Here is a 26,760-nt window from a genome sequence, read left to right on the forward strand (position 1 = left end):
TAATTATGTACAGTTTAATGCTGATCTTTTTCTTCCTCCCACTTCCAGATAATGATTTTTCCAGAAGGAACTTGTACGAACAGGACCTGCCTAATTACCTTCAAACCTGGTATGTAGTTTTCTTAATTGTTTATTGTTCTTCTAGAGAAAAGGAAAATGTTAAAGTAATGTTTCTGAAGAATGTGCTGTGCCCATAAGAACAGTTTCTGCTTTTATCCTGTATGCTGGGGTTCTTAGAAGTATTCCTAAGAAAAGTCACAAAATAACTTGGAGAATTTGAGTCACGGATTATCGTGTTTACACGAAGATGGAGAAGTTATGGTTTCAGGTCGTTTCCAGTGAGGTGGAGACAGAGGTTTGCCTCTGTTTTGAGATCCAGGCTAGGGGAGTCCTGGGTCCACAAGGGGCCTCCTTGCCTTTGAATGGTTCAGGGTGCCCTTCTTGGCCTGCAGTTCACCCCCAACACCCGCTTGGGAATCCCAGGTGCAGATCCCTGTGAGCCATCCTCAGATGCCCAGGGCCTCAGGTCCCCAGGTCCCCAGTTAGACAGTTCTTTCTCCCTGGGAAGCGGGGACTCAAATGCATGTGAACTTGGGTCTCTCTCGCAGCAGTTGCCTGAGTCTAGTGTTGTGTCTGCACCCATGACGTGGGAAGTGTTGCCGTGAGCAGGCACTGGGTCTCTCCCGCGGTGGTCACCTGGGTCTAGTGTTGTGTCTGCACCCATGACGTGGGAAGTGTTGCCGTGAGCAGGCGTTGGGTCTCTCCCATGGTGGTCACCCGGGTCTAGTGTTGTGTCTGCACCCGTGACGTGGGAAGTGTTGCCGTGAGCAGGCGTTGGGTCTCTCCCGCGGTGGTCACCCGGGTCTAGTGTTGTGTCTGCACCCGTGACGTGGGAACTGTTGCCGTCAGCAGGCACTGGGTCTCTCCCGCGGTGGTCACCCGGGTCTAGTGTTGGGGTCTGCACCCGTGATGTGGGAAGCGTGGCGGTGAGCAGGCAGCAGAGTCCACTGTTCTTTCTGCGCTGAGTCTGTTTGGAATTCTGCATACCCTTGGGCATGTCAGAGGGTCCACCCGGATCCTGTCGTCTCCCTTGGGCTACTTTAGAAAGTCGCGGCTGTCATCAACTGTGTCCACACTGGGGCACGCAGACCTGTTCTCCGGGGTTGGGTCAGAGCCACGTGGAAAAGCCAGCACCTCGCTCGGACTGGCACCGGCCGCCCTGCCTGTGGGGCCGCACAACCTGAGTGTCTGGGCTTTTATGGGAGCTGGGTCGAGGAAGTGTGCAGGCGCTTGCCTACGTGTGCCGCCGTGGTTTCCGGGCCTGTGGCCATCCTCCTCCTGCTCAGATGCGCATGCTCTCACCCTCCACCCTCCTTGGTGCAGCAGGCAGATGGCAGGTTTTGTTGCTAGCAGAGCCTTCAGAGTGCAGCTCCATGGGAGGTACTGGGTCTTCCCGTTCCACTGTCTTCACCACATGTGGTTCTGAGTCATTCTGATCAGAACCAGAGATGCAGAGGGTGGAGGCGGCACCCAGTGACCAAGAATCCACGTGCCCCCCCCACACTGGGCCCATGCCTGGGCATGGCCTGTGGGCAACCTTGATGAAGGCTGAAAGTGGGCTGTGTTTCCAAGGCTCCAGGGAGAAGACAGCTGGCAAGTACGTCAGGTCTTGTTCCTCGGCGGGTGTGGGGCCGGGATCCGTGCCGGGCCCTGTCTTCAAGGGCAGGCGTTCCTCGGGAGTGGAGCCTCGTGCCTGCGGGGAGGCCCCTGGGGAGGGCCATCGCCTTGCCCTTTGGAGCTGGCAGCCCTCGTGTAGACGTGAGGAGGGCGTGTGAGCACCTCTCAGCACATATCACAAAACCGAGGGGTGTCACGGCGGTGCCCGGTGGGAGCTCACTGCGTGCAGTCCAGGAAGGGCGCTCACTGTGCCGCATGTGGGTTCCACAGCGTCTGGGGAGACAACACGGCAGCTTGATCCCATCCCCGTCTCCATTTCCAGTGGGTCCAGCTGTGAGTTCCGCATGTCACCCTCAGGCACAGGGTTCCGGCTGCCTCGAGTCACGTGTTCGGAATCTCGCAGGCCCTCGTGCGTCTTAGCTGGGTACTTTTTAGTGAGGTTTGGAGCCTCCTGTTTGGAGGTGAAATGGGTGTGTGGTGTGTGATCCTGACGCCTCATGGGGGAGCCCTCCAGAGCTGTGGGGTTCTCCTGCCTTGAGCCTGACGCCAGAGGCACCCACAACCTCACTGGTGTCTTGGGCTCAAGCTGCCCCAGCTCCATGGTGGCCCGCCCACTCAGACCCCTCCCTCCACCTTCCATCAGATCGCCTGATGTTGGGGTCACGTTGCTGGGGTCACCCCTGTTTGGGCACCACTGCCAACTCCCCGCCTTCATCCCCGGAGACCTTCCTGCATCGGGCCCAGCCTCCAGCCTCAGGCTCCTGGAGCCTCTGCCAGGGTCCTCCTGGGCGTGGGGGCCTTCTTTCTCCTGAGCGTCTCCTGTCTGTGCTGCACTGTCCACCTGAGTCCCCCTGTTGCAGACCCAGGCCAGGGGTGCCAGGGAGTCCCTGGGCTTGGCCGCCTCTGAGGTGGGAGTGACAGAGCTCAGCAGAGCCCCGTGGGGTCTGCTGGATGTGGTGGGTTCCGGCAGGGCTGGGACCCTGAGGCTCTGCAGGGATCGAGTTGCACCTGAAACAGGCCCATGTGGGGCCTTCCTCTCCAGTGTCCACACTCACCCTCTTTGTCAGAGGGCACTAGAGCAGGATCGGCTGACTGGGTGCCTGGAGACCCCCTCCTGGAAGGTCCTGGGCCCACACCCTCCACATGCCCACACCCCACCTGCCTGCCAGCTCCGAGCTCTCAGAGCAGAACACAGACAGTGAGAAGGCCCTAGGATGCTGCGTGGGTCCAGCGATGGCACCGACTGCCTGAGGATGCAGAGGCTGGGCCTGCCGAATGTGGCTGCCGCAGCTTTCCCTGGGCCACAGTGGCCTCCCTGCACTGGCTGTGAGCAGACATGGCTGCGGTTCTCCCTGGGCCGCGGTGGCCTCCCTGCACGGGCTGTGCCCAAATGTGGACATGGCTCTCCCTGGGCCATGGTGGACTGTTTCTTCCTGTGGGGTGGGCTGTGGGGGATGGGCATTATGAGTAAGGGGTGATGGCCTTCTGGGGGCCTCAGGGGTCTCTGCTGAGCCATCTTCCAGCCTCATTGTTGCAACTAGTGAAGTTAGACCCATGCCCAGCACAAGGTATGTGTGAATATGGAGGTTTCTGCGCAGTTTAGAAGCCTGCGCCTCCTCCCCTCAGCTTTGTTCCTGCGTTCAGGAGCCCTGGGCTCTGACTCCCTCGTCTTGGTTTCTCCCAGCCTGACCCTTGTGCAGCCTGCCCTGGGTGCCTGGTGCTGGTGGGGTCTGGGTGCTGCTGACCCTCAGGGGCCCCTGGGAGACTAGGGAGGCCGGAGACCCCTGCAGATTTCCCACCGGGATTTCCATGAAGTCACTGACCTTTCAGGCTCGTGGGGGGGTTTCTGCGCTCTTGGGGACTTTCCCAGGCGGTCCCCAGTGTGTTGAGGTGTTCTTTGATTCTTACTGAGTTTCTTCAGTGATGTCCCCTTGACATGTGGTTGAGACGGTCAGCTGAGCTGCAGCAGCAAAGCCATTATCACCCGCAGCAGCTCTCGCCACTCCATGTGTGCTCCTGGGCTCGGTCCTGGGCAGTGAGGACTGTTTTCTCCACACTGCATGTCTGAGGGGCTGGGGCTCGGCTGCCGGGCGTTGGAGCTGGGGCTTGAGCCTGGGTCTGTGCCAGCCCTGCCGTCCTCCGCCTCCCCTGACACAGCCAGCCGTCCACCTGGGTACACAGAAGTGCAGGGTGAACTGCGTGAGCTCATTCCCAGATGCTGCTGAGCCCACAGCAGGAAAGGGGCAACCCAGCACTGGACATGGGGGAGCTACGGCACACAGGCCAGGGACTTGGGGTGCTGGCTGGACACCAAGGCTGCAGGCGGATGTCCTGCATGAGACGAAAGCTGAGTGGGTTGGGCTGTCAGCTCGAAGTTTCAGCCCTGACACGGGCCTCTGGCCTCAGGCCACCGCGAAAGGAGAAATGGCCCTGGGGACAGATGCTCCTGGCAGCTCCAGGGGCAAACATGGGCTCCATTCTCCCAGAATCGTGCAGAATCCTGCAGCCAGGACCAACCCAAGATTCTTGACCACAGTGGCACTCGCTGGCAGCCTGGGAGGAACGTGCTGCCTGGGGATTGACCTGTGTGGCCTCAGGTTGTCAGGCAGCGGGGGAGCCCTTCTCAGACCGCCTGTCCTGTTCTAAAACTTGAGTACTTCTAATGCCTGAGTTTTCCAGTTAAAAACAAAATCTTTCGATAGACATTTAAATAGAATTTAAAATAGAAACAGAATCCACAGAGTCCATGGTGCCTTGCTCCAGCCTGCAAGGGCACAGCTTCAGCCAGTGAGAAGGCGGAGCGGCAGCTGGGTGCGGCCACAGTTCCACTGGGAACGGGAAGGTTCCTGAGTCTCCGTGGCCTGTGGCTCTAGCTGGGCCTCGCTGGGGCTCCTCCTAATTCCTTGGGAGCCCATCAGGTGGCAGCCGCTCAGAGACAGTGGCAGGTCCCAGGCAGGTCCTGCTGCAGCTGTGACCAAGTCCGCCTATCCTTCGAGCTGAGCCCCAGGGCAGGTGAGGGTGGTGGGTGGGGCCCCGAGGCAGATGTGTGTGCTTGGTGGGGGCAGACCCTGACCCCATCAGGTGGATGGGCATGGCCGGTGATGAGGACCCTCACTTCCCACCGACGCCTTCCAGCTGGTGCGAGATGTTATAACAGAAAGTGTCCCTTGGCCGGGGAGGGCCCCTGGCCGAGGTTCCCGCCCATCCGTGCTGTGGCGCTGGGTGTTTACGGTCAGGACAGATGTTGAGATAGTCCAGGCATGGAGTGCCCTTGCTGACCAGGAAGGCCTAGACAGAAAAGCTCGTTTTTATCCCAAGAGCAGCATGAGAAACGCAGCAGATGCTGTCCTGCGTGGGCTTCCGTGGTCACACCACTGTTCCTTTCTCGGCAGGTGCGTTCATCCCGGGAGCACCCGTCCAGCCTGTGGTTTTACGATATCCAAATAAACTGGTGAGTTGTGTTTTCCTGGGGTCGGCTTCCAGGGAATTCTCTGGGAATGGGAACTGCGAGCTGCTTCTGTGCACCTGTGTCTCCACCTCTCCACACCCTTTATCTGCGCCACGGCCCACGCTTGGCTGTGCTGAGTCCATCTGGCCTCAGCGCTGGAGAGGGCAGGACAGGCCTGGGCCCTGGGCTCGGTGCGCCGTGTTCCCGAGTGCGGCCTTTTCTACACACGTGTCCCTGATCAACCCCGTGATTCCACAGTGGTCCCCAGTATCCCAGAGCCCTGCTTCCATAGGTCCTGAAGCAGCTGCCCTTTCCTCTGTGTGGCCAAACCTGACATTTTGGAGAGGGAACCACCCAACCCCACGTCACCGGCCAGGGTCCCCGGCAGCTTTCAGTACCCGGGGAAGTTTAAAAATTAAACTTCATGCTCCAGGAAGTTTAAAAATTAAGAACGTTTAAGTTCTGGAAGGCAGAGGCTGCTGGAGAGAAAGGAGGTGACTGTCATTTCTGTGGTTTTATCATTTAGTGCCCAGGTTTTGTTTGGTTTAAGAGAACAAAATTAAGAAGGCGTTTGGGGTCCAGAGCTCCTGGGGTGAAGGTGGTGGACCCCACCTTTGGGGAGAAAGCCTGGATGAGGCCTCAGAGCAGTTCCTCATGGGGACTTGCTGCCTCTGGAGGAGGCTCAGCCTGCTCTGGCTCTGCCCTGGTCCACCCCATCCCAGCCTGCCCTGGCTGTGCCCTGGCTATGCCCCGGCCCCACCCCACCCCTGACCCAGGCCCTGCTCCATCCCCTGGCTCTGCCCTGGCTATGCCCCTGGCCTCAGCCCCACCCCCTGGCCCCGCCCCTGCCCACGTCCCGCCTCAGTCTCCACACCTGTAAGGTGGCTGCTGCACCTTCCTTTGGGAGCTCTTGGATGCTCAGAATACTTCCGGTTCCATCGGCCCCCCATTTAGGCGGCCTCGCCTCACGGGCTGCGGCTGAGCTCAGGGCATTCATTTGGTGCCAGCTGTGTTTCCCCTTCCACTGCAATCACTCCCGCACGTCCTTGCCCCTTCATGGGCTCCTGGAGCATAAAGACGGCCCAGGCGGACTCAAGGTCCCCACAGCCCACTGGTACTGGGCTCACTGCAGGTTCCTGGTAGAGCACCCACCTGGGAGAGCGCCGAGGAGGGCCTGTCCCTCACAGGGAGCTTCCCGTCTATCGCAGTTCCTCTTTGTGATGGCAAAGGAAAGCACTGAAAGAAAGACCTCGCGGGTCAGGACACAGTGGGGCAGAAATACAGGTGACCTCTGGGTGCCGGGGTTCTGGCCCATCCGCCTCAGGGCCTGTCCCTTCCGATGCCTGTGGGTTTCACGCTGCCCGGAGGGCTGATGGTCAGGTAATAAAATGGAGTCGGGGCCGGTAGTCACACGACTGAAAGGCCTCGTCCTTCTAACTGAGGCGTGCGTTTGTCAGCCAGGCTCCTGGCCAAGGGCCCCTTCCTGCCTCTGCTGCAGAAACCATGCCCCAGTGCAACTCCTATGGGCAAAAAAATCAACCCAAGGACAACAGACTCCGATCTGTGCAGAACTCTGGATTTTCCACTTTTTAAGATGGTTTCATCAGTGTTTAAAGCAACACACTGTTGCTGGACGCACCAAGAAGCACCCAGCATGGCCGTCAGGGGAGCAGAAGGTCCACCCCAGGGTGACAGTGTCCGGGCCTCTGCCATCAGGGCCCCTGCTGTGTGGTCCCTGCCCGGCAGCGCTGAGGCTGAAGATGGGACTTCCAGAGCACCCGGGGTGGGGGGGCCCTGCACATGCATAGTGGCTGGGGGAATACCCAGGGCACTTGGAGAGAGCGGGGAGTGGGGGAGGGCTGGGGTCCCCGGCGCACACTGGAATCGGTGTCCCCAGGCCTGTGAGGAAAGAGGAGAGCAAGCAGGGAGGGAGGACCCTTTTCCCAGATCCTAGGGGCTCTGGGAACCTGTAAGAGGGGGCTCTGAGTCCTCAGGGACTCTGGGGATCTTGGGGGAACTCTGGGGACCTGTAAGGAGCTCTCTGGGTGCACAGGCTCATCAGGGCCTCCTGGGTGCTGATGTCTGAGCTGACGTCAGGAGGGAGGGTAGAGGGAGCGGGGAAGTCCAAGAGAGACCCAGAGTTCTCTGGGTCCTTAGAGGCTCTGGGGACCTCAGGTTGGGGGCTGGTCTGAGTCCTGGATCCTCAGGGGCTCTGGGAAGCTGGAGCTCTAGCACCCTCCTCCCTTCCCCTGGCTGCAGCGCCTCTGTGGGGTAGGAGGTGCAGGGAGAGGCTGGCACCAGCACACAGGTTCAGGTTCAGCCCCGGGTTCAGGCCCTGTGCTGACTGACCCTGCCTCTTCCTCCCCAGGACACCATCACGTGGACGTGGCAAGGACCTGGAGCGTAAGTCGAACGCCGTGTCATCCTCTGTCCTGTTGTTCCGTGAACACGTAGGGGCTGCTTGGGGTCTGCTGTGCACACTAGTTACTTTTGCAGTTGTGAAAGCAGCTGTGGGACAGCCATTAGGTTCAGCCCATTGTGAAAACTAAACGCACAGACGTGGCCCCGTCCTGACACTCCTGGATTCTGGGGTCTTAAGTTCTGCGTCCTCAGCACCAGCAGGGAGGGGACGGTGAGTCTCACGTTCTGCTCTTGAGTTCACCAGCTCAGTAGTTGCCGTCGTCCACCTGGCGGCCCCTGGTAAGGAAAGTGGAGATTTAGGGGTGTCTGGGGGGACCCCGTCTGCACAGGCACAAGGACTGAGTAGTGCTGGGTGGGAGGCCAGCCCCTATTGTGAGTCAGTGTCCCTGTCCCCCGGCACAGACACTGAAAGTCAGTTATGCAATGATGAACAACCCCACAGAAACGGGAATGAGCCCCAGAGGAGAAGCCGGGGCCACAGGCTCGTCAGGGCCTCCTGGGTGCTGATGTCTGAGCTGACGTCGGGAGGGAGGGCAGAGGGAGCGGGGAAGTCCAAGAGAGAGCAGCTGCATCCCAGGCGCTTGGGAGGACATGGGTCCGCTGGTGCGTTCAGGTGAAGGTGTTGGGTCCGTGCTTCCCAGGCTGGCGTGTGGAGGCTCCCAGCTGGGAGCAGAGCTGGGAAGGGACTCTGGGGGGTATGGGCGCTCTGGGGTCCCTGGGGCCTAGGGCTGGGGTTGGCATGACAGGGCAGAAACAGGGTTGGGGCGGTGGGCTGTCTGTTGGGGGCGTGTGGCCCTGGGAGCAGCTCCGAATGTCTCCCATGTCAACTCCTGCAGCAGAGGCATGGAGATCCTGGTTCTGAGGTTGGGAACTCTGGATCCAGGCTAGAGGGGCGGCATGACTTAGGGCCTGTGCTGCCTGGGGACGGCGAGGAGGGACAGGTGTGGAGGGAGGAGGGATGGGTGTGGGCTGTACGAGGTCTCCTGAGCTGGAGAACAAGCAGGAGATGGTGTCTTGCTAGATGAACCAAAGACATCAGCAGGTGTTGAATCAGAAAAGCAGCATTTCCACCCACAGCTGCATGTCACACTGGGGCTCGGGCTGGGTGGGCACAGCACCCCCTCCGCGGGAGCATTGACTGCCCGGTAGTGCCCTCTGGAGGGCGCATCTGGAGGTTTCACTCCAGAATTAGAAGTAATTTACTTCTTAACCTGTGTTGTAAATCTGCTCAACATTGCGCAATCTGTTTTAAAGGCTGGAAATCCTGTGGCTCACGCTGTGTCAGTTTCACAACCAAGTGGAAATCGAGGTTCGTATGGATACGGAGTTACACAGTGCTCTTCACAGTGGCTGATGCAGACACAAGGTTACACCAGGATGCCCAGATAAGCCTTGTACAATGTGACATAGCACCTGTCTTGCTTTCCCGTCTTTCCATTTCTCAGGGCTTGGCAGAGGAGCCTCTGGTTACTTTACATCAATGACTTTGTGTCTCTTGTATGAGTCTGAACCACTTGGATACGATTTGGGTTTTTGTTCTTTGTTTTTCTGAGACAGCGTCTTGCTCTGTTGCCCAGGCTGGCGTATAGCGTTGGGCTCACTGCAGCCTCTACCTCCTGGGCCCAAGCGATCGCCCTACCTCAGCCTCCCGTGTAATTGGATCACAGGCACACGCCACCATGCCTAGCTAATTTTTTTAGAGACGGGTCTCGCTTTGTTGCCTAGGCTGGTCTCAAACTCCTGGGCTCAAGCAGTCCTCTGCCTCAGCCTCCTAAAGTGCTGGGATCCCGGGCATGAGCTACCACACCCAGCTGTGTAGGAATTTTTTAAACCTACCATTCGTTATTATGGGTATTGTAGCTTAAGGGCATATGAAGCTGGCCCACATGCAAAGAATTACTCACTTGGCTTTTAGTTTTACTTGACATATTTAATACTGCTGAGCTTGTCATAGCACCTTGCTCTGTTTAATACATAGTCAAAGAATCCCCTTCTCAGCCTGACCCAGGTCTCCAGAGTCAAGACCTTGGGCTAAATAGTCACCTCTGTGTAGCCTGCACATTTTATCTAAGTCAATGAGGAGTCGTTCTTTTTTTGTTTGAAAGGGGAATTAATATGCACTTCTTGCAACTGGAAATAAAAGATGAGTCACATGCAACTTAAATATTTAATAAAACAATTTGCTGCCTTAAATATTGCAGAGCATTACGAAATATACCGATGAGCCCGGCTTTCAGCCCAGCTGTTCACTTCCACAGAGGATAAGCCACTCTCATTACAGAGGACTGGGCTGAAGGGCCTCGGCCCAGGCCTGAGGGCGGCAGTCCCCCCACCCAGCAGGATTATGTGGCTGGATGGGCAGTGGCTGGGAGGGTGCAGGCCAGGCCTCGAGCACAGAACACAGGGACTGAGCTTGAGCTCCTGAGGGCTCCCTGGTGTTGAACGGCTGTGTTACAGGCCTGGTTTCTAATTTTAAGAGTTGAAAAGAAAGTGAATGGCTTTGCAAAACTGCTCTGTCCTTACATTGTTCATACAAGACGCAAATGCTGATGCGAGGAGCCATGGCAGTTTACGGAAGTTCTAGAAATAACAGCGAGAACTGGGGTTTCAGGATGTTCCTGTATTCTGAAATATTCCATATGAGAGAAAAGGACGTCCAGGGTGGTCTTCTGCCCTTTCCTGCACCGTGTGCACTGTGGGTCACATTCATTTAAACTGCTGTGTAAGTGTCACTCAGGCAAGGACAAGTTCATTGGACAATTTCTTTTAATTTCAAAATGCACAAGGTGCCAATAATCTGTTCCAAATGTCGGAATAACGTGCTGCAGTATCCCCATTACAAAACGGATTCCGTGAGAAGTTGGCGTAAGCCCTCTGTGAGATCAGGGAGCCGGATGTTCTGCCGTAGGCAGCAGGTGCTCCTAGGAGCACTGACGGGGGTGAATGTAGATCAGGGAGCCGGATGTTCTGCCATAGGCAGCAGGTGCTCCTAGGAGCACTGATGGGGTGAGTGTACATCAGGGAGCTGGATGTTCTGCCGTACGCAGCAGGTGCTCCTAGGAGCACTGACGGGCGTGAGTGTTCAGGTGCACACGTGTGCAGTTCATGCATCTTGGGGTGAGTGTGTGCGTGCACGCGTGTGCGCATGACAACTTTGAAGACGGTTCTAATGGGCATTGCTTTGACAGATCTTAATTTTGTCAGCCTCCCAGTTGTCGTTATGGTATGTTGCTGAGGTCAGCGTCTTGTGATACTAACGCAGCTTCTCTGTGTGCTCAGTTCCTTCCTGTGTACAGCCCTTCTGAGGAGGAGAAGAGGAGCCCCGCGCTGTATGCCAGCAACGTGCGGCGAGTCATGGCCGAGTAAGTGAGCAGCTCCTTGCCCCGCTGCTGAGTCAGGGGCGTCTCCCGGAGTGCTGCTCCCTGTGTATTTAAAATAGCCAACAGTGTCAGGAAAAGGCATTCTTGCTGAAGCACAGGAACCAGCTCCATGCATGTTGGTGAAGTGTGCTTGGCCTTGGGCTGCACGTCCCTTGTTTCCCTCTGATGGCATTTCACCGTCTTTGATGTTTGGAAGATGCATGACTGATTTTTCCAGACCTTCCTGCAGCTGTTGGTCACCCCAGGCCCTATGTTCCCTGTGCCCTAAATGATCCAACGGGGCACTGGCCTGGGCCAGCTTCACATCTGTGTGGTGGCCTCCACGCCTGCCTTTGCTCATCCGCCTGTGTGATACTTACCAGTGCCCTTACCCTATCTGGCAGGGCAGAGCGGTGGCTGCACATTTAATCTTGTAAGGTGACTTGTGCTACTTACACAATTCTCATGCATGCAGTTAGGAAGAGGGAATGTCCTCGCTTCCCATGGTCCCAGGTCCCCTGCTTGCATGGCCAGCAGTGCTGTCGGCTCACACACCCTCCTCTCTCCCTCTCTCAGTGCCGTCAGGTCACACGCCCTTCCCCTCTTCCTCCCTTAGTGCCGTCAGCTCACACGCCCTCCCCCCTCCCTCTCTCACACACCTTCCCCATCTCCCTCCCTCAACACCTTCCATCCCTCAGGGTCCCATTCCCTTAAAACTTGTCCTTGCAACCAGGTCCTCCCACCTGAATTTACCCCCACCTGGACACCTCCCTAGTGCTTCCTCCTGCAAAGCTCTGTCCAGTGGAGCTGGAGCCTCCCCTCCACCAGGCGGCTGCCAGACCTGAGCTGCAGGAGCCACCTGGGAGCCACATCCACCTCAGTCCGCCGGCCCCACCCCCAGGCTCCTGCTGCAGCAGATGGGGCATGGCTGGGAACTTGCCTCTCCAGAGAGCCCAGAGGGGAACACAGCCATGGCTGGGCCAGCAGAGTGTACCTGGCCCTGACCTCCCAGTCACTTTGTTTGCACTCGGCTGACACCCTGCAGATTCAGCTGGGCGGCCCTTTCCCTCACATTCCCGTCCTCTCCCTCCCAGAGCATGTACCCGAGGGTAAAAATGGGTCCTGCAGTCTCTGTCCCCCAAAGCTCCACACAACCGCACCACAGGCCGCTCTGAACAATACAAAAAGCTGAGTAGGTGCCAAGCCAGGGGAATGCATTCCCACCTCCAAGCCCAGCACCTGTGATCCGGACTGCTGCCAATACCTGCTACTTTTGGGGACTTGGGAGGAGGAAAACACATTTTACAGAACTCAAGGAGAGATTGCCTATGGGCCTCACTGATTATTTTAGAGCCCTCCATTTCAAACGGACTCTGAGGAACCTGCACCTTTTTTCAGGGTATGAGAGTGCCGCCATTTCCATTGTAGTAATTCAGAATTCTCTTAAAACCCCACTCTGAATTACCAGGAGCTGTGTTCATCACGTCAGGGCCATTGAGGGGTCTACCACCATCAGCAAAGCCCCCACCAAGGAACATGGGAGGGAGAAGCAGCCTCGGACTCCTGGGCCTGGGCGGGTGCCCCATGCAGCACCACTCAGGGCGTGGAGTTGGTCACGAGCAGAGGGACCCTGGCGGTGCCGCCTCCCGGCTGGTTTTCCAATCCCGTAGCGGGTCCTAGGAGGCGTGCTGGAAGCACGTTCTCCTCCCCTGCCCGCTGCGAGGACAGCGGCACCCCAGGGTGGCAGAGCGCACACATCCTTCCCTGACCTTGGTTTTCCTCTGGGATGGGGCTGGCCTCCGTGTCATTCAGGGTTCTGAGATGAATGACACATGTGCAGTGCTGGCCTGGAGAGAGGTGCCACCCAGGACGGGCCATCAGGAGAGGCCGGGGATGGCCCCAGGTGTGGCTGGCGGAGGTGGGTGGTTCTCCCAGCCAGGGCTCCTGGTCCCTGGCCCACCTGGAGTCAGCTGGCAGAGGTGGGTGGTTCTCCCAGCCAGGGCTCCTGTGAGCTTCATGGGCAGCCCCTCAGTTAGGCTTGTCCTTCTTTCCTGTGGATAGCCTGAGACTCTCCTGTTCCCAAATGGTGATGCCTAGGTTTGCCAAGGGGAACTTGAGCGGCTCTCAAATAGGACTGGAGAGGCACCGATTTCTCATCACTTGAGCACACACGGCACGGCCAGGGCAGCTGTGGGAGTGAGGGCGCCCCCCGCTTCACTCTGCTTCATGTTACGGTGCTTCACAGACAGTTGCTTCACGTTTGTGGCAACCCTGTGTTGAGCTTATCAGCACCATTTTCCAGCACTGTGAGCTCACTTTGGCGCCTCTGGGTCACATTTCAGGAATTCTCACACCATGAGCTCACGTCGTGTCTGTGCATCACATGTTGGTAATTCTCACAGTGTTTCAAACTTTTTCACGGTTCTCGTGTGATGGCAGTCTGTGATCGGTGACCGTTGGTATGACTGTTGCCATTGTTTCAGAGCACCCCTATGAGAGTAAAGCTCATCGATACATGTGTGACTGCCCCAGCAACAGGCCATTCCCCTGTCTCAGTGCCTCTCCTTAGCCCTCCTCTCCCCTGAGCCATCGGCGGCTACTCCGGTGGGGCGGTGGGAACTGGCCGCCATGGGGCTGGGCTGACGGGGGTGCTGCCCTCCTTGCAGGGCCTTGGGCGTCTCCGTAACGGACTACACGTTCGAGGACTGCCAGCTGGCCCTGGCGGAAGGACAGCTCCGTCTTCCCGCTGACACTTGCCTTTTAGAATTTGCCAGGCTCGTGCGGGGCCTCGGGTGAGTACCTGGTTCTCCTTACCTGAGCGTTAGCTAGAACCCGTGCTGCCAAGGCCGGCGGGGGCTCCCTGGGGTTGCAGGGCGGGGAGCTAAGGAAGTAATTATTAATGATGTTTATTCTGGTGTTTGCTTGGCTTTTTTCAAACATCAACTTCAGCCTACATAGTGTCTTTAAATCCCTTAGTGCCTGGCACCAGCTGTCTGTGTGGGTGGCGCCCCAGGAGGGCCACCCTGTGTCCTGCGAGACCTGCCCTGGGGAAGGGAACGGGTCTCAGGGGCACAGGCACCTGGCTTGACACTTGGACAGAACACATCTCACACCTTCCAGTTAGGAGAATGCCTTTTCTTGAAAACGAACTTGCTGCTACTTCTGTAAATAATTCTAATATTTTGATGCATCTGACAACTAAATCTAGTGTTAACGTGCGCCATTTTATTGAGAAAGAAAGCTTTCCCTCTCTTTTTGTCTAGGCTAAAACCGGAAAAACTTGAAAAAGATCTGGACAAATACTCAGAAAGTGCCAGGAAGAAGGGAGGAGAGAAGATGGGTATTGCGGAGTTTGCAGCTTCCCTGGAAGTTCCTGTTTCTGACTTGCTGGAAGACATGTTTTCACTGTTCGACGAGGTAGGGGCTGTCGCCTGAGGAGCGGGGTCTCCGCAAAACCTCCTGCTTTTTGAAGTATAGATTGTTCTCATTCTAATATAAATATATTTTCACACGAATTTGAAAGCAGAGACGGGAAACCACCCCTCACTACCCCACCCTGTCATTGTGAGGGTATTTCCTCCCGTGCTTTTAAATACATGTACACATTAGACGTTTAAATTGCCCTTTACTGATGAACGTGCCTGTGGTTTGGGGGTTTTTTTAGTCTGATTATGGAGTCTAACAATATCAAATGGTGACGCCCAGCCTGGGGTCTCCAAAGGGACCCCCTGCAGGGCCCCTGCTCACCAGAGGGGGGTGCAGCGTCAGAATTTCTAGTAATGCGCCCGTCCTCTATGATGGGCTTGGAGGCCCCCCGCCAGCCTGTGGGTGTGAGAGGGCTTCCTCCTGGCACAGCCGCCCACTCCCCTCCGCCCTCCACACGTCATCCCCAGGTCCTCATCGTAACTGATGAGGCATCCATGGTCATGACAGCTGGGCCTGAACATGTGGGCAGCCTTGGGGTTTTAGGAAGGTGCAAGGTGGTATGCAGGGGCGGGACAGGCTGCCACGGCGAGCCACAGGTCGGCCAATCCTGGTCTTTTCTGGGTGTCAGTGTCACAGCATGGACACTTACGCTGTGGTCCTAGAGGAGCCAGTGACACGCCAGGTATGTGTAGAGGGCTCCTTCAGCCTTGACTGTCCCGCTACAGCGTCGTGGGATTCCCCATGTGACAGTGCGATATGTGCTTTGCACCAATACGGAGCAGCTGTAGTGCTGCCCCGGGTGGAGCCCGGGCAGGCAGGAGGCCTCTCTGGCCAGAGAGCAGGTGAGGAGCTCTCAGGGCAGGGGGACTCTGGCCAGAGAGCAGGAGGTGAGGAGCACCCAGAGGCAAAGGAAGGACTCCCTGGTTGGAGAGAGCAGGAGAAGATGAGGAGCACCCAGGACGGGAAGGAGGCCGCCCCGCGCGTGTGCAGAGCGTGAACCAAGGATCACAGTGTGTGGCTCGGGGCGTTCTCCCACAGGTACCACGGGGCCCCAGCCACGGGGCCTCTGCTACGGGGCAGCTGGAAATGGCGTCTCAGATGCGAGGCCTGCCTGGTGTCCGTGCAGCTGCGGCTGCGTTTGCACCCAGGGCTTTACCACGGTGTTGGAATTGAAATGCGAAATAGTGAATGCTGGTTTCACAGGCAGCATTCCGAGGTCACTTATGACACTGTGCGGTTAATTTTTTATTTTCTGCAATTTCAAATGCGCATGATCTTACGAGGTAGGAATATTCTCCGTTTATACGCAGGACCTCAGACCCCCAGGCTGAGACCTTCCCCGAGCCAGGGACTTGTCGTCGTTTCCACCTGCCAGATACCCAAGCCCCAGTCCCGGTGCCCATGCCTTGCAAGGGGTGTGGCGTAGCACAGAGAAAGCTGTCAGTTCCCTCAGAAGACCCTCAGGGACCTGTGTGCGCCTCACCCCTAGCACCTACGGCCTGTGTTTGACACAAGCGTAGAGGGGCAACTGCTGGTCAAAGTCCTCCCTCTGCTCCTGGGTGCTCCTCACCCCCGGCTCTCTGACCAGGGCGTCCTCCCTCTGCCCCTGAGTGCTCCTCACCTCACCTCCTCTTGCTCTGACCAGAGTCCTCCCTCTGCTCTTGGGTGCTCCTCACCTGCTGTCTGGCCAGAGTCCTCCCCCTATCCTGGGTGCTCATCACCTCCTGCTCTCTGACCAGAGCATCCTCCCTCTGCCCCAGGTGCTCCTCACCTCCTCCTCTCTGACTAGAGTCCTCTCTCTGCTCCTGAGTGCTCCTCACCTCCTGCTCTCTGGCCAGAGTCCTCCCCCGTCCTGGGTACTCCTCACCACCTGCTCTCTGGCCAAAATCCTTCGCCTGTCCTGGTGCTCCTCATCTTCTCTTGCTCTCTCCAACAAGGGAGTCCTTCCTTTGCCTCTGGGTGCTCCTCACCTGCTCTTGGCCACAGTCCTCCCCCTACCCTGGGTGCTCCCCACCTTGTTTTCTCCAACCTGAGAGTCCTCCCTCTATCCCTGGATTCTCCTCCTGCTCCTCCTGCTGTCCTCCTGGAACCTCCTCCTGCTCTATGACCAGGGAGTCCTCCCTACACTCCTAGTTGCCCTTCATCTCCTGCTCTCTGAACAGAGTCCTCCCCCTGTCCAGGGTGCTCCTCACCTCCTCCAGCCCTGACCTGGGAGGTTCTTTCCTGTGGCCTGGGCACACCCTGCAGCCACGTGCAGATCGTCCCCATCATCATCAGAAGTGCAGACCCTGTCAGCCCTGACCTGTGCCTCTTACCACCCTGCTCACTCACAGCATGTCCCTGGAGACGCTGGGTGTGAGGAGTTACTGAGAATGGTCAGCGCAGGGCCGACTGGCTTCCACAGCTGGCCCAGGCTGCGCGTTTAGCTCCACCTCACAGCTCCGGGTTCACCTTCTTTCTGCAGGATGGATGGGTTGCCATAAACAGACTAAATTCCTAGAGCCCAGAAGCAGCCTTGGTGCTTGTGGGGTTTTCTCAAATGCAAGTCTCGGCAGGTGGCAGGCACTGCATTGCGTGTGCTTTGCTGAGGTGCTTCCTGTGGCAGCCTTGTGAACTCTGGGAATTCATTGTAATGGCCCCAAAAAGTGTACGCAGCACAGTGACCTTGGAGAACCCACTTGGTGGAATGTCCTTCCAAGATTCCCTTTTCACGTGGGCAGGCGTTCCCGAGTGAGAGCGGGACTGGCCCTTAATTAACACCAGGAGCCGTGGGAAGCCCTGGCATTTCTCCAGTGCCAAAGGCGGCGGCCGAGCTGTGGCTGAGAGCGTCTCTCTCCACAGAGCGGCAGCGGCCAGGTGGACCTGCGAGAGTGCGTGGTTGCCCTGTCTGTCGTCTGCCGGCCGGCCCGGACCCTGGACACCATCCAGCTGGCTTTCAAGGTGAGTGCACAGTTCACATGGATTTGACTGGGGGTAGGTTGGTGCAGTCACGTCAGCACCACTGTTCATTTCTCTAGTTCCTTATAATATCAGTTAATTGATCATTTGCCCAACTGCTATTTTTACATAAGCTTTTTATGCTAGCTGTTGTTTGTAAAATGCCCAAAAAAACTCCCAGATTTATTTCTTGCTGGAATTAGCAATCCACACTCATCAGAAAGGCGTGGGTGAGGTTCTTCCTGGGTCCTGGGGCACCTGGGTGGGGCTGGTGGTGTCACACCCCATCACACACTGCAGGGCACCTAACACAGGGGCCACACGCCTCGCCCTCTCTCCCCCTCGGACTGTGGACTGGTGAAGAAAGCATGGCTTAGGAGCTGCCCGCCTCGGCTAACCCCAGGGGCTACATGTCAGAGCCCAGTCATTCACCACTGGCGGAGTCTGGGGTCCCAGCCCAGCTACAGACTCCTGGGAAGCCCTTAGGACCTGCCTCACCGTAGGGGGTGGGGGAAGGGAGTCGCTGCTCCCTGGGGGCTGAGTGGGGTCTGGGTCAGGCCTGGAGGGCGGGAGGCTAAGTAACCCTGAGGGTTTGGCCTGGCCTATGCTGAGGCTCCAGCAGCACCAATGTGGATTTCATCTGGGATAGAGCGGGGCCGGCTTTTCCTGTAACAGAGGCATTTTACCAAGGCTTCTCACAGGGTGTGACTCACATCAGCCAGACTCTCGAGGGCCTGATGTGTGAGTCAGGAAGCTGCTTGTCTCTCATTGCTCCAAGAACTCCCTTCTCTCGCTTCTGACGCCAGCACACCCTCTCCATAGCAACACTGGGGAATGTCCCCACATGCAGAGGTGGCTTGTGGGGGTCACCCCAGGCAGGATGAACTGGATGACCTCCACATTTGGCGGCCCTGTGTAAGAAAGCCCGGCCTCCACGCCTCCTCCAGGCCTAGGCAGCCTGCGTCCCAGGGCCCCTGGTCTCAGCCAGGCCCTGTGGCTTCACGGCCCCCGCTGACCCTGCTTTCACCATGCCCTGGTGTTTTGTTTTTTTTTAATTTTTTTGAGACGGAGTCTCACTCTGTTGTCCAGGCTGGAGTGCAGTGGTACAGTCTTGGCTCACTGCAACCAACCTCTGCCTCCCAGGTTCAAGCGATCCTCGTGCCTCAGCCTCCCAAGAAGCTGGGATTACAGGCTCATGCCACGACACCCGGCTAATTTTTGTAATTTTAGAAGAGACAGGGTTTCACCATGTTGGCCAGGCTGGTCTCAAACTCTTGGCCTCAAGTGATCCGCCCACCTTGGCCTCCCAAAGTGCTGGGATTACAGGCATGAGCCACCGCCCCCTGTTCTGCTGGCCCCACCAGCCCCTGCTCTAAAGCTACAAGTATAATCTGGAACTGAATGATAGCAGTGGTGGGGGTGGCATTGCCTTGTTTCTCAAACAGTGGGCTGTGGAGCCCAACCGTCCCCCCGCAGAGGCCCCGCCTGCAGGTGGGCAGGGTAACTGGCTGTGGTAGGGTTGAGGACGCCTGCCGGGGAGGACAGTGTGCACGGGGTCCCTGCTTGGGGTGGGCTGGGAGGTCTTTCTCAGGTGAACCAGGCGATGGGTGAGGCCCAGGCTGCCCTACAGTGACCCCTAGGGGCAGGATGGGTGATCCCGTCTCACAGGCTACCAGGCCGGCTGATGTGGCTGCGTCTGCATCCCGGCGACGATGCCTGGGTCCCGCCTCACCTCCACCCTCAGCAGCTCTGCCCTGACAGGAGATGCCCTGGCATTCTTCAGCTTACCTGCCTTCCTCCCACCTTCTTGCAGGCTGCCTCCCGGTGTCCCCTTTCTGCAGCCTACACCTTACATGGCGTCATTTCCTGATGTCATGGTCACTGCTTTTCTGCTGCCCTGGGACCCTGGCACATTCTAGGGGGGCTGCGTGTAGCCGGAAGGGCTTCCACGAAGCAGTCTCGTGTGAGAGAGCATGGCAGCTGCACCAGCGTGCTGCCCGTGGGACATACAGATGCAGGACGCTGCCTCCCAGGCTGACTGTGGCCACAGAACTCCTAGCACCTAGGACCCCAGAGGCACATGCCAGTGCTCAACTTTCCAGATGTGCAACGCACAGACGTGCTTCATACGCCTTGGGGCCCCTTGTTTTTGTTCTTTTTCATTATTATTACTGTGTAAACCCTTAAGATATCCTGGTAAAAATTGCAGTGGCTCAGAGAATGGACAGTGAGAACCTGAAGTCTGTCGCCTGTAGTAGCCTCGGTCCTACCTCTGCATTTCCCATGCAGCATCTACACCAGGCTGAAGGATGAAAGTCCGCACCTGCAGTTCTCATGTCCAAACGGACACCGATGTCAGGTCGTCCCCTCTGAAGCAGCCTTGCAGCCACTGGGGGGCAGGAGGCACTGCTCCCTGGGGGCTGAGTGGGATCCGGGTTGATCGAGGAGCTGGAGGCCATGGCCCTGAGGGTTTGACCGGGCCTGTGCTGAGGCTCTAGCAGCACCAGCCTGGATTTTGTCTGCAGATGTTTGATTCAGGAAATCTAAAAGCAGGAGAGAAACGTAGTCCACAGAAGACAGGGTGGCCGCGTGCACCAGCGCTGTGGGATGAGGCCCAGGGGAGGAGGGTGGAGGGTGAGGATGGGGCCCCCAGAGCCTGCGGCAGTAGGCTGCGGGAGTAGAGGCAGAGCCTCGGGAAGAGGGTGTGATCCCTGGGACAGCTTGCCAGGCCAGCGGGCTGGAGGCGTCAGCGTTTCTTCCCTGAGCACCACGAGGAGGAGCCGGGTGAGGTGAACGTGCAGCCCGCTTCTCCGAGGGTGGAGTGAATGCTCACAAGATAATAGCGCACTGGAGCAGGAGAAGGGGAGGAGGGGCTCGGAGTCAGGGCGACGGCCCTGTCAGGAGTCCCGGGAACCGCAGGCCCCAGGCAGAGAGGGCGGCGGAGGATAGTGCATCCCCAGGTAGAGGACTGGGGGCAGGAACCAGGTAGAAGAGCTGGCCCATCTGAGGGGGCAGGGAGGGGTCCGAGGGAGCCCAGGGGTTGGAGCGGAAGGACACGGCGGCGTCTGAGACGAAGGTGCTGCCGCAGAGCCCGTGGACCAGGCTCGAGCCTCAAGGGCTGGGGCAGGACCCTGCACCCCACAGGGAGCTGAAGTGTTTCCGAGGAGACAGAGGGACGGGCAGGCCCTGAACAAGGGGTGTGGGGGATCCCCAGGTCACAGGGTCCGTATGAAGCCAGGAGGGGAGCACCGTGGAGCTGGGGGGTGCGGGCGGCAGGTGCCTCGCCCCTGGTCCCTGCACAGAGAGGGCCGGAGCCTCCGCCTCCACAGCTGGAGCAGGAGGAAGAGAGAAGGCCTCACATGTGAGGCTCAGGAGAGAGCCCAGTCCTGGTTTCCGCTCCGCCCGGGGCCCTCCCAGGTCATTCTCATTTCTGCTCTTGATCTGCCCTGTCGATTTCTAACCATCGGGGCTTTTTAAATGTTATTACTGATGCTTGTGAACACCTCCGCTGTAGCCTGCACTTACGCAGGTAGAGGACCGTGGGGAGACTCTGGAGCCCAGGCTTGCGCCGCGCTCGCCCATGGCCCAGGCAGGTCCCTTCTGCGGCCTCCCAATGACAGCCACAGGTGCGGGTTGCTTTGCTGAGCTATCACGGGTGGGGTGGGCAGCGTCTGAGTCCTTGCCCGAGAAGCATCTGCTGTGTGTCCACAAGGCACCTGGAGGGGCCAGATCCAAGGCACAGGGCCCTGCCGCGTGGCTCCACACGGAAGCTCAAGTCCCCCGTGTCCAGCCGCCAACCCTGCAGGTGCCCAGCAGTTCTGAGAAAGCGGGGCAGGGCCTCTGGGGTGTCCCTGGACAGCGGGGCCTGGTGGGCAGGGGAGGAGGCCGCAAGGTGACACCCAGCTTGCCTTGCAGATGTATGGAGCGCAGGAGGATGGCAGCGTCGGCGAAGGTGACCTGTCCTGCATCCTCAAGACGGCCCTGGGGGTGGCGGAGCTCACCGTGACCGACCTGTTCCGAGCCATTGACCAAGAGGAGAAGGGGAAGATCACATTCGGTGAGCCGGCAGGAGTGGGGTCGTGCTCGCAGCCCCTGGGCAGGGGCCAGGCAGTGTGGGGCGAGTCTCCGTGGGAGTCCAGGACGGGAGTGGAGTCCTTGCCATGCCTCCATTCACCAGGCTGCCCTGTGTATCACAGAAACCCCTGAGAAGGAAGGTTCTGGAGACCCGGCAAAGTTCGTAGGGAGCTTTCCAATCTGTTTTGGTGATTTATACAACCAAACTGCAAGCCCAGTTCCGAAGCTCTGAGCCTTCCATGGCCTCAGGCTGGGATCCAGGTGCCTGGAGGTGGAGGATACCCGCACCAGCCTTCGAGGCCACTGGCTGTGGCCTTTGTCACTGCCGGCCGGGGAGGGGTCTGTCAGGAGAGACGAGGAGGGGCACTGCAGACCACCGTGCCGCCCAGGGCGACTTCCTCCCGAGAAAACTCACCTGTCTGGATGTCTGATGAAGTGACTGGTAACACCGCTGTTTCCAGAGCACGAGCTGTCGGTGTCTGGGAAATGGCGGTTGATATTTTTAAATTGCTGTGCAAAATCTGCAAACCGGAGCCCGGGGCGCCTCCCTCTCCTGCAGTGTGAATGAGCCACGCTGCATCCACCCAGGGCTCCGAGGGCTGCAGGCTCTGGCCTCGTTCCTCACGGTGGATGCCGCAATCCCCACCTTGAAGTGTGGCCTCAGAGCAAATGAGAAGACACGCGAGCGCGCTGCGTGCACAGTGTCTGCGTGGGGTCCGGAGGCGGAAGTGCAGATGTGCGCACTTGTTTCAGTATTGAAAGCGCGTATGTGTGTTTAGTTACCGTGTGTGTGCACACGTGTGCATGCTTTTAGTATTGAAAGTGTGCATGTGTGTTTAGTTACCATGTGTGCACACGTGTGTGTGTGTGCATGTGCACGCTTGTTTCAGTATTGAAAGTGTGCATGTTTAGTTTTTGTGTGTGCGTGCATGTGTGTGCATGTTTCCATTTTGAAAGCATGCATGTGTGTTTAGTTACCGTGTCTGTGTGCTTGTGCTTTTGTGTGTGTGTGCATGTGTGTTTACTGTGCGTGTGTGCGTGCACTTGTTTTCTGTATGTGCGCATGCATGTGTATTTAGTTACCGTGTGTGCACTTTTGTGTGTGTGCATCCTTGTATGTTTAGTTACTGTGTGTGTGCATGTGCTTGTTTTGTGTGTGTGCATGCATGTGTGTTTAGTTACCGTGTGTGCACGTGCGCTTGTTTTGTGTGTGCGTGTGTTTAGTTACCGTGTGTGCGTGTGCTTGTTTTGTGTGTGCGCACATGTGTGTTCAGTTACCGTGTCTGTGCGTGTGCTTGTGTGTGTGCGTGCATGTGTTTAGTTACTGTGTCTGTGTGTGCTTGTGTGTGCGCATGTGTGTTTAGTTACTGTGTGTGTGCATGCACTTGTTTTTTGTGTGTGTGTGCATGCATGTGTGTTTAGTTACCGTGTGTGCGTGTGCTTGTGTGTGTGTACCTGTGTTTAGTTACTGTGTGTGTGCGTGCACTTTTGTGTCGGTGTGTGCGCACGTGTATTTAGTTACTGTGTGTGTGCATGTGCTTTTGTGTGTGCGCATGTGTGTTTAGTTACCCTGTGGGTGCATGCACCTGTTTTGTGTGTGTGTGCACACGTGTGTTTAGTTACCGTATGTGTGCTTGTTTTGTGTGTGTAGGGGTGCATGTGTGTTTAGTTACCGTGTGTGCTCGCGTGCTTGTTTCAGTATGGAAAGCGCACGTGTGTTTAGTTACTGTGTGTGTGTGCACATGTGCATGCTTTTCTGTGTGTGTGTGCTCATGTGTGCGTTTGTTTCCATTTTGAAAGCGCACGTGTGTTTAGTTTGTGTGCGTGCGCTTGTTTTGTGTGTGTGCACGCATGTGTGTTTAGTTACCGTGTGTTTGCATGTGCACATGCGCGCGCTTGTTTCAGTTTTGAAAGCACACAACGCCCCTTTGTGTGTTTGGGCTCTTTGATGTTTGTAGCGGGCACCGACCAACTGCAGACAATTTCTGGTAACAGCCATCCTTGGATTCCTCGCCGGGTGGCCAGGGTTCTGAGTGTTTCTGGAGCTGCCTAGCATGACCAGCCCCCTGCACCATCTTTCCAGCCCCGCCAGAAGCCTCCATGGGGCCATCGGTAGGAGCCGAGGGTGCTCACCCGAGAACCAGGCACAGAGTGGCCAGGAAGTGCAGTCCGAGGCTCTGTGAGGACGGCCCCCTGCCTGCCGGTTCCTCCGGTGTGGGCGAGGGCACCCCCTCAGAGTGCCAGATCACTACCCAGACACTTGGTCATGTCCCTGAGCCAGCTCCTCTGGTTACAGTGCCTCAGAAGTGCTAAGTCCCCAGGATATATCTGTCGAATCCAAAACCAGAAGCTTTCTATAGGTTTTCCCAAAGCAGGAGTAGCTAGGAGGACACTCAGCCTGCTCCCGTTGTCAGGGTGACTTCGTGCACTGCAAAGAAAGTAAGCGCAAGTTCCTGTCTCCACCCTGAAAGCATCCATTTCACAGACGATTCTAACGCTCCCCAAAGGGCGTGAGCGGGACACCCACCAGGGCCCTGGGAAAAGAGCCTCCACATCCTAGACATTTGTGGCTCCCCATTCCATAACCACAGGTGCCTTTGTCTTTCCAGCTGACTTCCACAGGTTTGCAGAAATGTACCCTGACTTTGCGGAGGAATACCTGTACCCGGATCAGACACATTTCGAAAGCTGTGCAGAGACCCCGCCTGCGCTGATCCCAAACGGCTTCTGTGCCGATTTCAGCCCGGAAAACTCGGACGCTGGGCGGAAGCCCGTTCGCAAGAAGCTGGATTAGGACCGAGGGTTGCGGAGAGACGCGGCCCCTCCCACGTGGCCATCACCGCCATGAGCCTCTTTGCGAGTGACCTCTGGGCTCCGCTCCTCACTCCTGCTGTCCAGGCACTGTCTTCAGCCCGAGTTCCAAGGGCTTCGGGGGCTGTTTGTGTCTTGTTCCTTTGTGAAGAGTCTCTGTTGCAGAACCGGCGCGTACTGTGCGAGAATCAGAGGGCGCGCACGCGGATCCCTCGCCTGGCTTGGACCCCATGGGGTCAGGTTCCCTGCTGGGCGGGGGGCACCGGTGCCGCCCCGTGTTCTCCCACGGGGTCCTGATTTCGAGTCTCTGTCACAGCCTCTTGCAGCGGCAGCGTGCACCGGGCGGGCCTCCGTGCACACAGCACACGCCTACCACACGGAGCGTGCGCCTGCGTGTCGCTCTGGCACGAAACCTCTGTCTGCCTCTCTGGTTCCACAGCCTGGCAGAGCCGTCGCCTGAGTTTTCAGTGTTTCTACCTGTGTGCTGGAGCTCATGAGTATTTTATAAACTCCATTTAGGTACTTCAGGAAACATGCAGCATTTTTTTAAAAATGAAAATTGTTTTTCTACTTCATTTTTCCTTTTAGGGTCAAAGGATATTTATTTATAGGCCTTTTTTTTTTTTTTAATATAGAATCTGAGGCTGTTTGGGCTTTGACTTAAATTTCCATCAGGCCTCTCTCCAGCAGGTAATCCCTCTCCTTCCGTTGGGTCCCCTGGGGAGGTGTGAACTCAAGGATCTAGCCCCAAAACACTTTTTCTGCTTTTCTTAATCCTTTTCCAGTCCTCTCTTTTTTTATAAACGTTGGCAGTTTGGTGTTTTTGTTTCGGCATAACGTAATCCACTTCACTGTAGCCTAAACTCCAATCCGAAGTTGAATATTGTTCAAATGAGCAGGGCCCAAGCTGGAAGCTCAAGGCAGCCGCCACCGTGCCGCTCCTCCCTTGCTCTCAGGCCGGGTACCTGCTGGAAGCGGCTGCATCTTCCTCTCAGCCCTGGTTTCCATGGTGACTGGCATGACACAGCCGCCTGAGTGTGGCTGACCTTCCTGCAGAGAGGGGAGCTGCAGTCTTTTGCTTGTGGAAGGAGACGCTGGGCCATGCGGTGCAGAGGGTGACGAGGATGTCTGGTGACAGCTGCGTGGACGCCACTCCTCTTTGCAGCACTGCCTCCCGGCGCCAGGGTCGCGGGCATATCCCACTGAGAGCAGGGGTCCTGCCCCATCTTAGAGTCAAAGGCAGAGGGACTTCCAGGCCCTGGGAAGGGGGTATTTTGGTGTCACCTGAAGTCCCCATGACGTCACCTTGTTTCATCATTTTTTATGACATAATTAGAAACCCATCCTTCAAGCACAATCATCATCACAGACTTTAGTTCGCTTCCTAAAGCAAAGGCTCCGGGTGTATTTGAAATTTTTTTTTGATTTCTGAAATGAATTGATTTTTATATTTGGGGCATCTCTATAGAAAGTGACCACCAAGGCCAGTAAGTACAGGAAAAACGTTTACTAACTTCCTCAGAGATTCGTGATACGCGTTTCTCCACTGACAGACATTTAAAAACAAACAACCTTCAGCTCCGTTTCAATCAATCACCTCGACTTGTTTCTAGCATGGACACTGCCAGCAGGACAGACAGGGACGGAGTAAACCGAAGTCAATTTCAGGGCTCTCGGCGTGTTGGATACAGAAGAAATTCTAGTGCAGCCTTTGGTAGCTAACAGTCATTGATTTTATAATTGGAGAATGCGTAAAGATTCATGTTTCAAGGAGAAGAGCCTGCAAATGGCCAATGAAGGAGGTAAATAAACTAAGATATTCCGAGGGAAGGGACCCAGGCCGTCTCCCTTCCGCAGGTCTGCAGATGAAGGGTTTTTTTTTGAATGAAATGCCACTGTGCATTTTCAGAAAAAAATCTCTGATAAACAGACTTTGAATGGATGTTTGTTCCTCCTGATTCTCTCTTCTCTTTGTGGTGACTTAGAGTTGGCGGGTATTCAGAACTGTGAATGTACATAGCATTGAGTTAAATCCCTCGTGTGTGCGACGGGACGCAGTGGGCCCCCTGCTGGCCTGGGAGCCAGACCCACGGGCAGGTGGGGCATGGGCTGAGGTGTGAGGGCAGAGGGAGGGTCACCACGAAGGAACTTGGGATTTTCAATGGAATAAATAAAACAAAGTATTCTATACTTGGGAGTGATGTTGTTTTGTGTGGTTTTTTATTAGAAAGACAACAACAGCCTTTGTGAGAGGACAGCCAATCCAGATGAGATTTTCTTAGTGTGGTTCTAGCATGTTTGGAAAACACAAGAATTGAAATTCTATGGAAAACGCTGTCTTGGTGGCAAAGGGATGCTCTGGAGTGTTTTGGTATTTTGTGGACGGTAGCAGACATTTTACAGAGTCAGCCTGCCTGGTGGGTTGACTTACGTAATTTCTCAGTTGTAAGCACGTGCACCTTAAGCATGTTTTGTCAGGCAAAGAGGAAAATGGATCTGGCATTTAGTCCTACTGAATCAGTAAAAGGTTTGGAACTAGAGGTAAAAGACGGAGTTCACCTGTTACACTCCCCAAAACTGCATGTGAAGAATCAAGATTGTGTCTCT

At 56.7% G+C, this 26,760-nt stretch overlaps 1 protein-coding gene across 1 annotated transcript in view; it reads left to right on the plus strand.

Moving 5' to 3' along the window:
- LOC105464562 (lysophosphatidylcholine acyltransferase 1) overlaps positions 1–26,346 on the plus strand; it is a 62,053-nt gene extending 35,707 nt beyond the window's left edge. The window contains exons 5-14 of the mRNA XM_071099119.1: positions 49–109; positions 5,070–5,128; positions 7,494–7,528; positions 8,801–8,855; positions 10,826–10,908; positions 13,572–13,697; positions 14,169–14,322; positions 17,173–17,271; positions 21,184–21,325; positions 23,952–26,346. Of these exons, the coding sequence (XP_070955220.1) occupies positions 49–109; positions 5,070–5,128; positions 7,494–7,528; positions 8,801–8,855; positions 10,826–10,908; positions 13,572–13,697; positions 14,169–14,322; positions 17,173–17,271; positions 21,184–21,325; positions 23,952–24,136 (999 nt within the window). The 3' untranslated portion in view covers positions 24,137–26,346. The remainder of the gene's footprint in view (positions 1–48; positions 110–5,069; positions 5,129–7,493; positions 7,529–8,800; positions 8,856–10,825; positions 10,909–13,571; positions 13,698–14,168; positions 14,323–17,172; positions 17,272–21,183; positions 21,326–23,951) is intronic.
- Positions 26,347–26,760: the final 414 nt, after the last annotated feature.

Source organism: Macaca nemestrina, chromosome 6, assembly GCF_043159975.1.
Source record: "Macaca nemestrina isolate mMacNem1 chromosome 6, mMacNem.hap1, whole genome shotgun sequence".
Taxonomy (NCBI): Eukaryota; Metazoa; Chordata; class Mammalia; order Primates; family Cercopithecidae; genus Macaca; species Macaca nemestrina.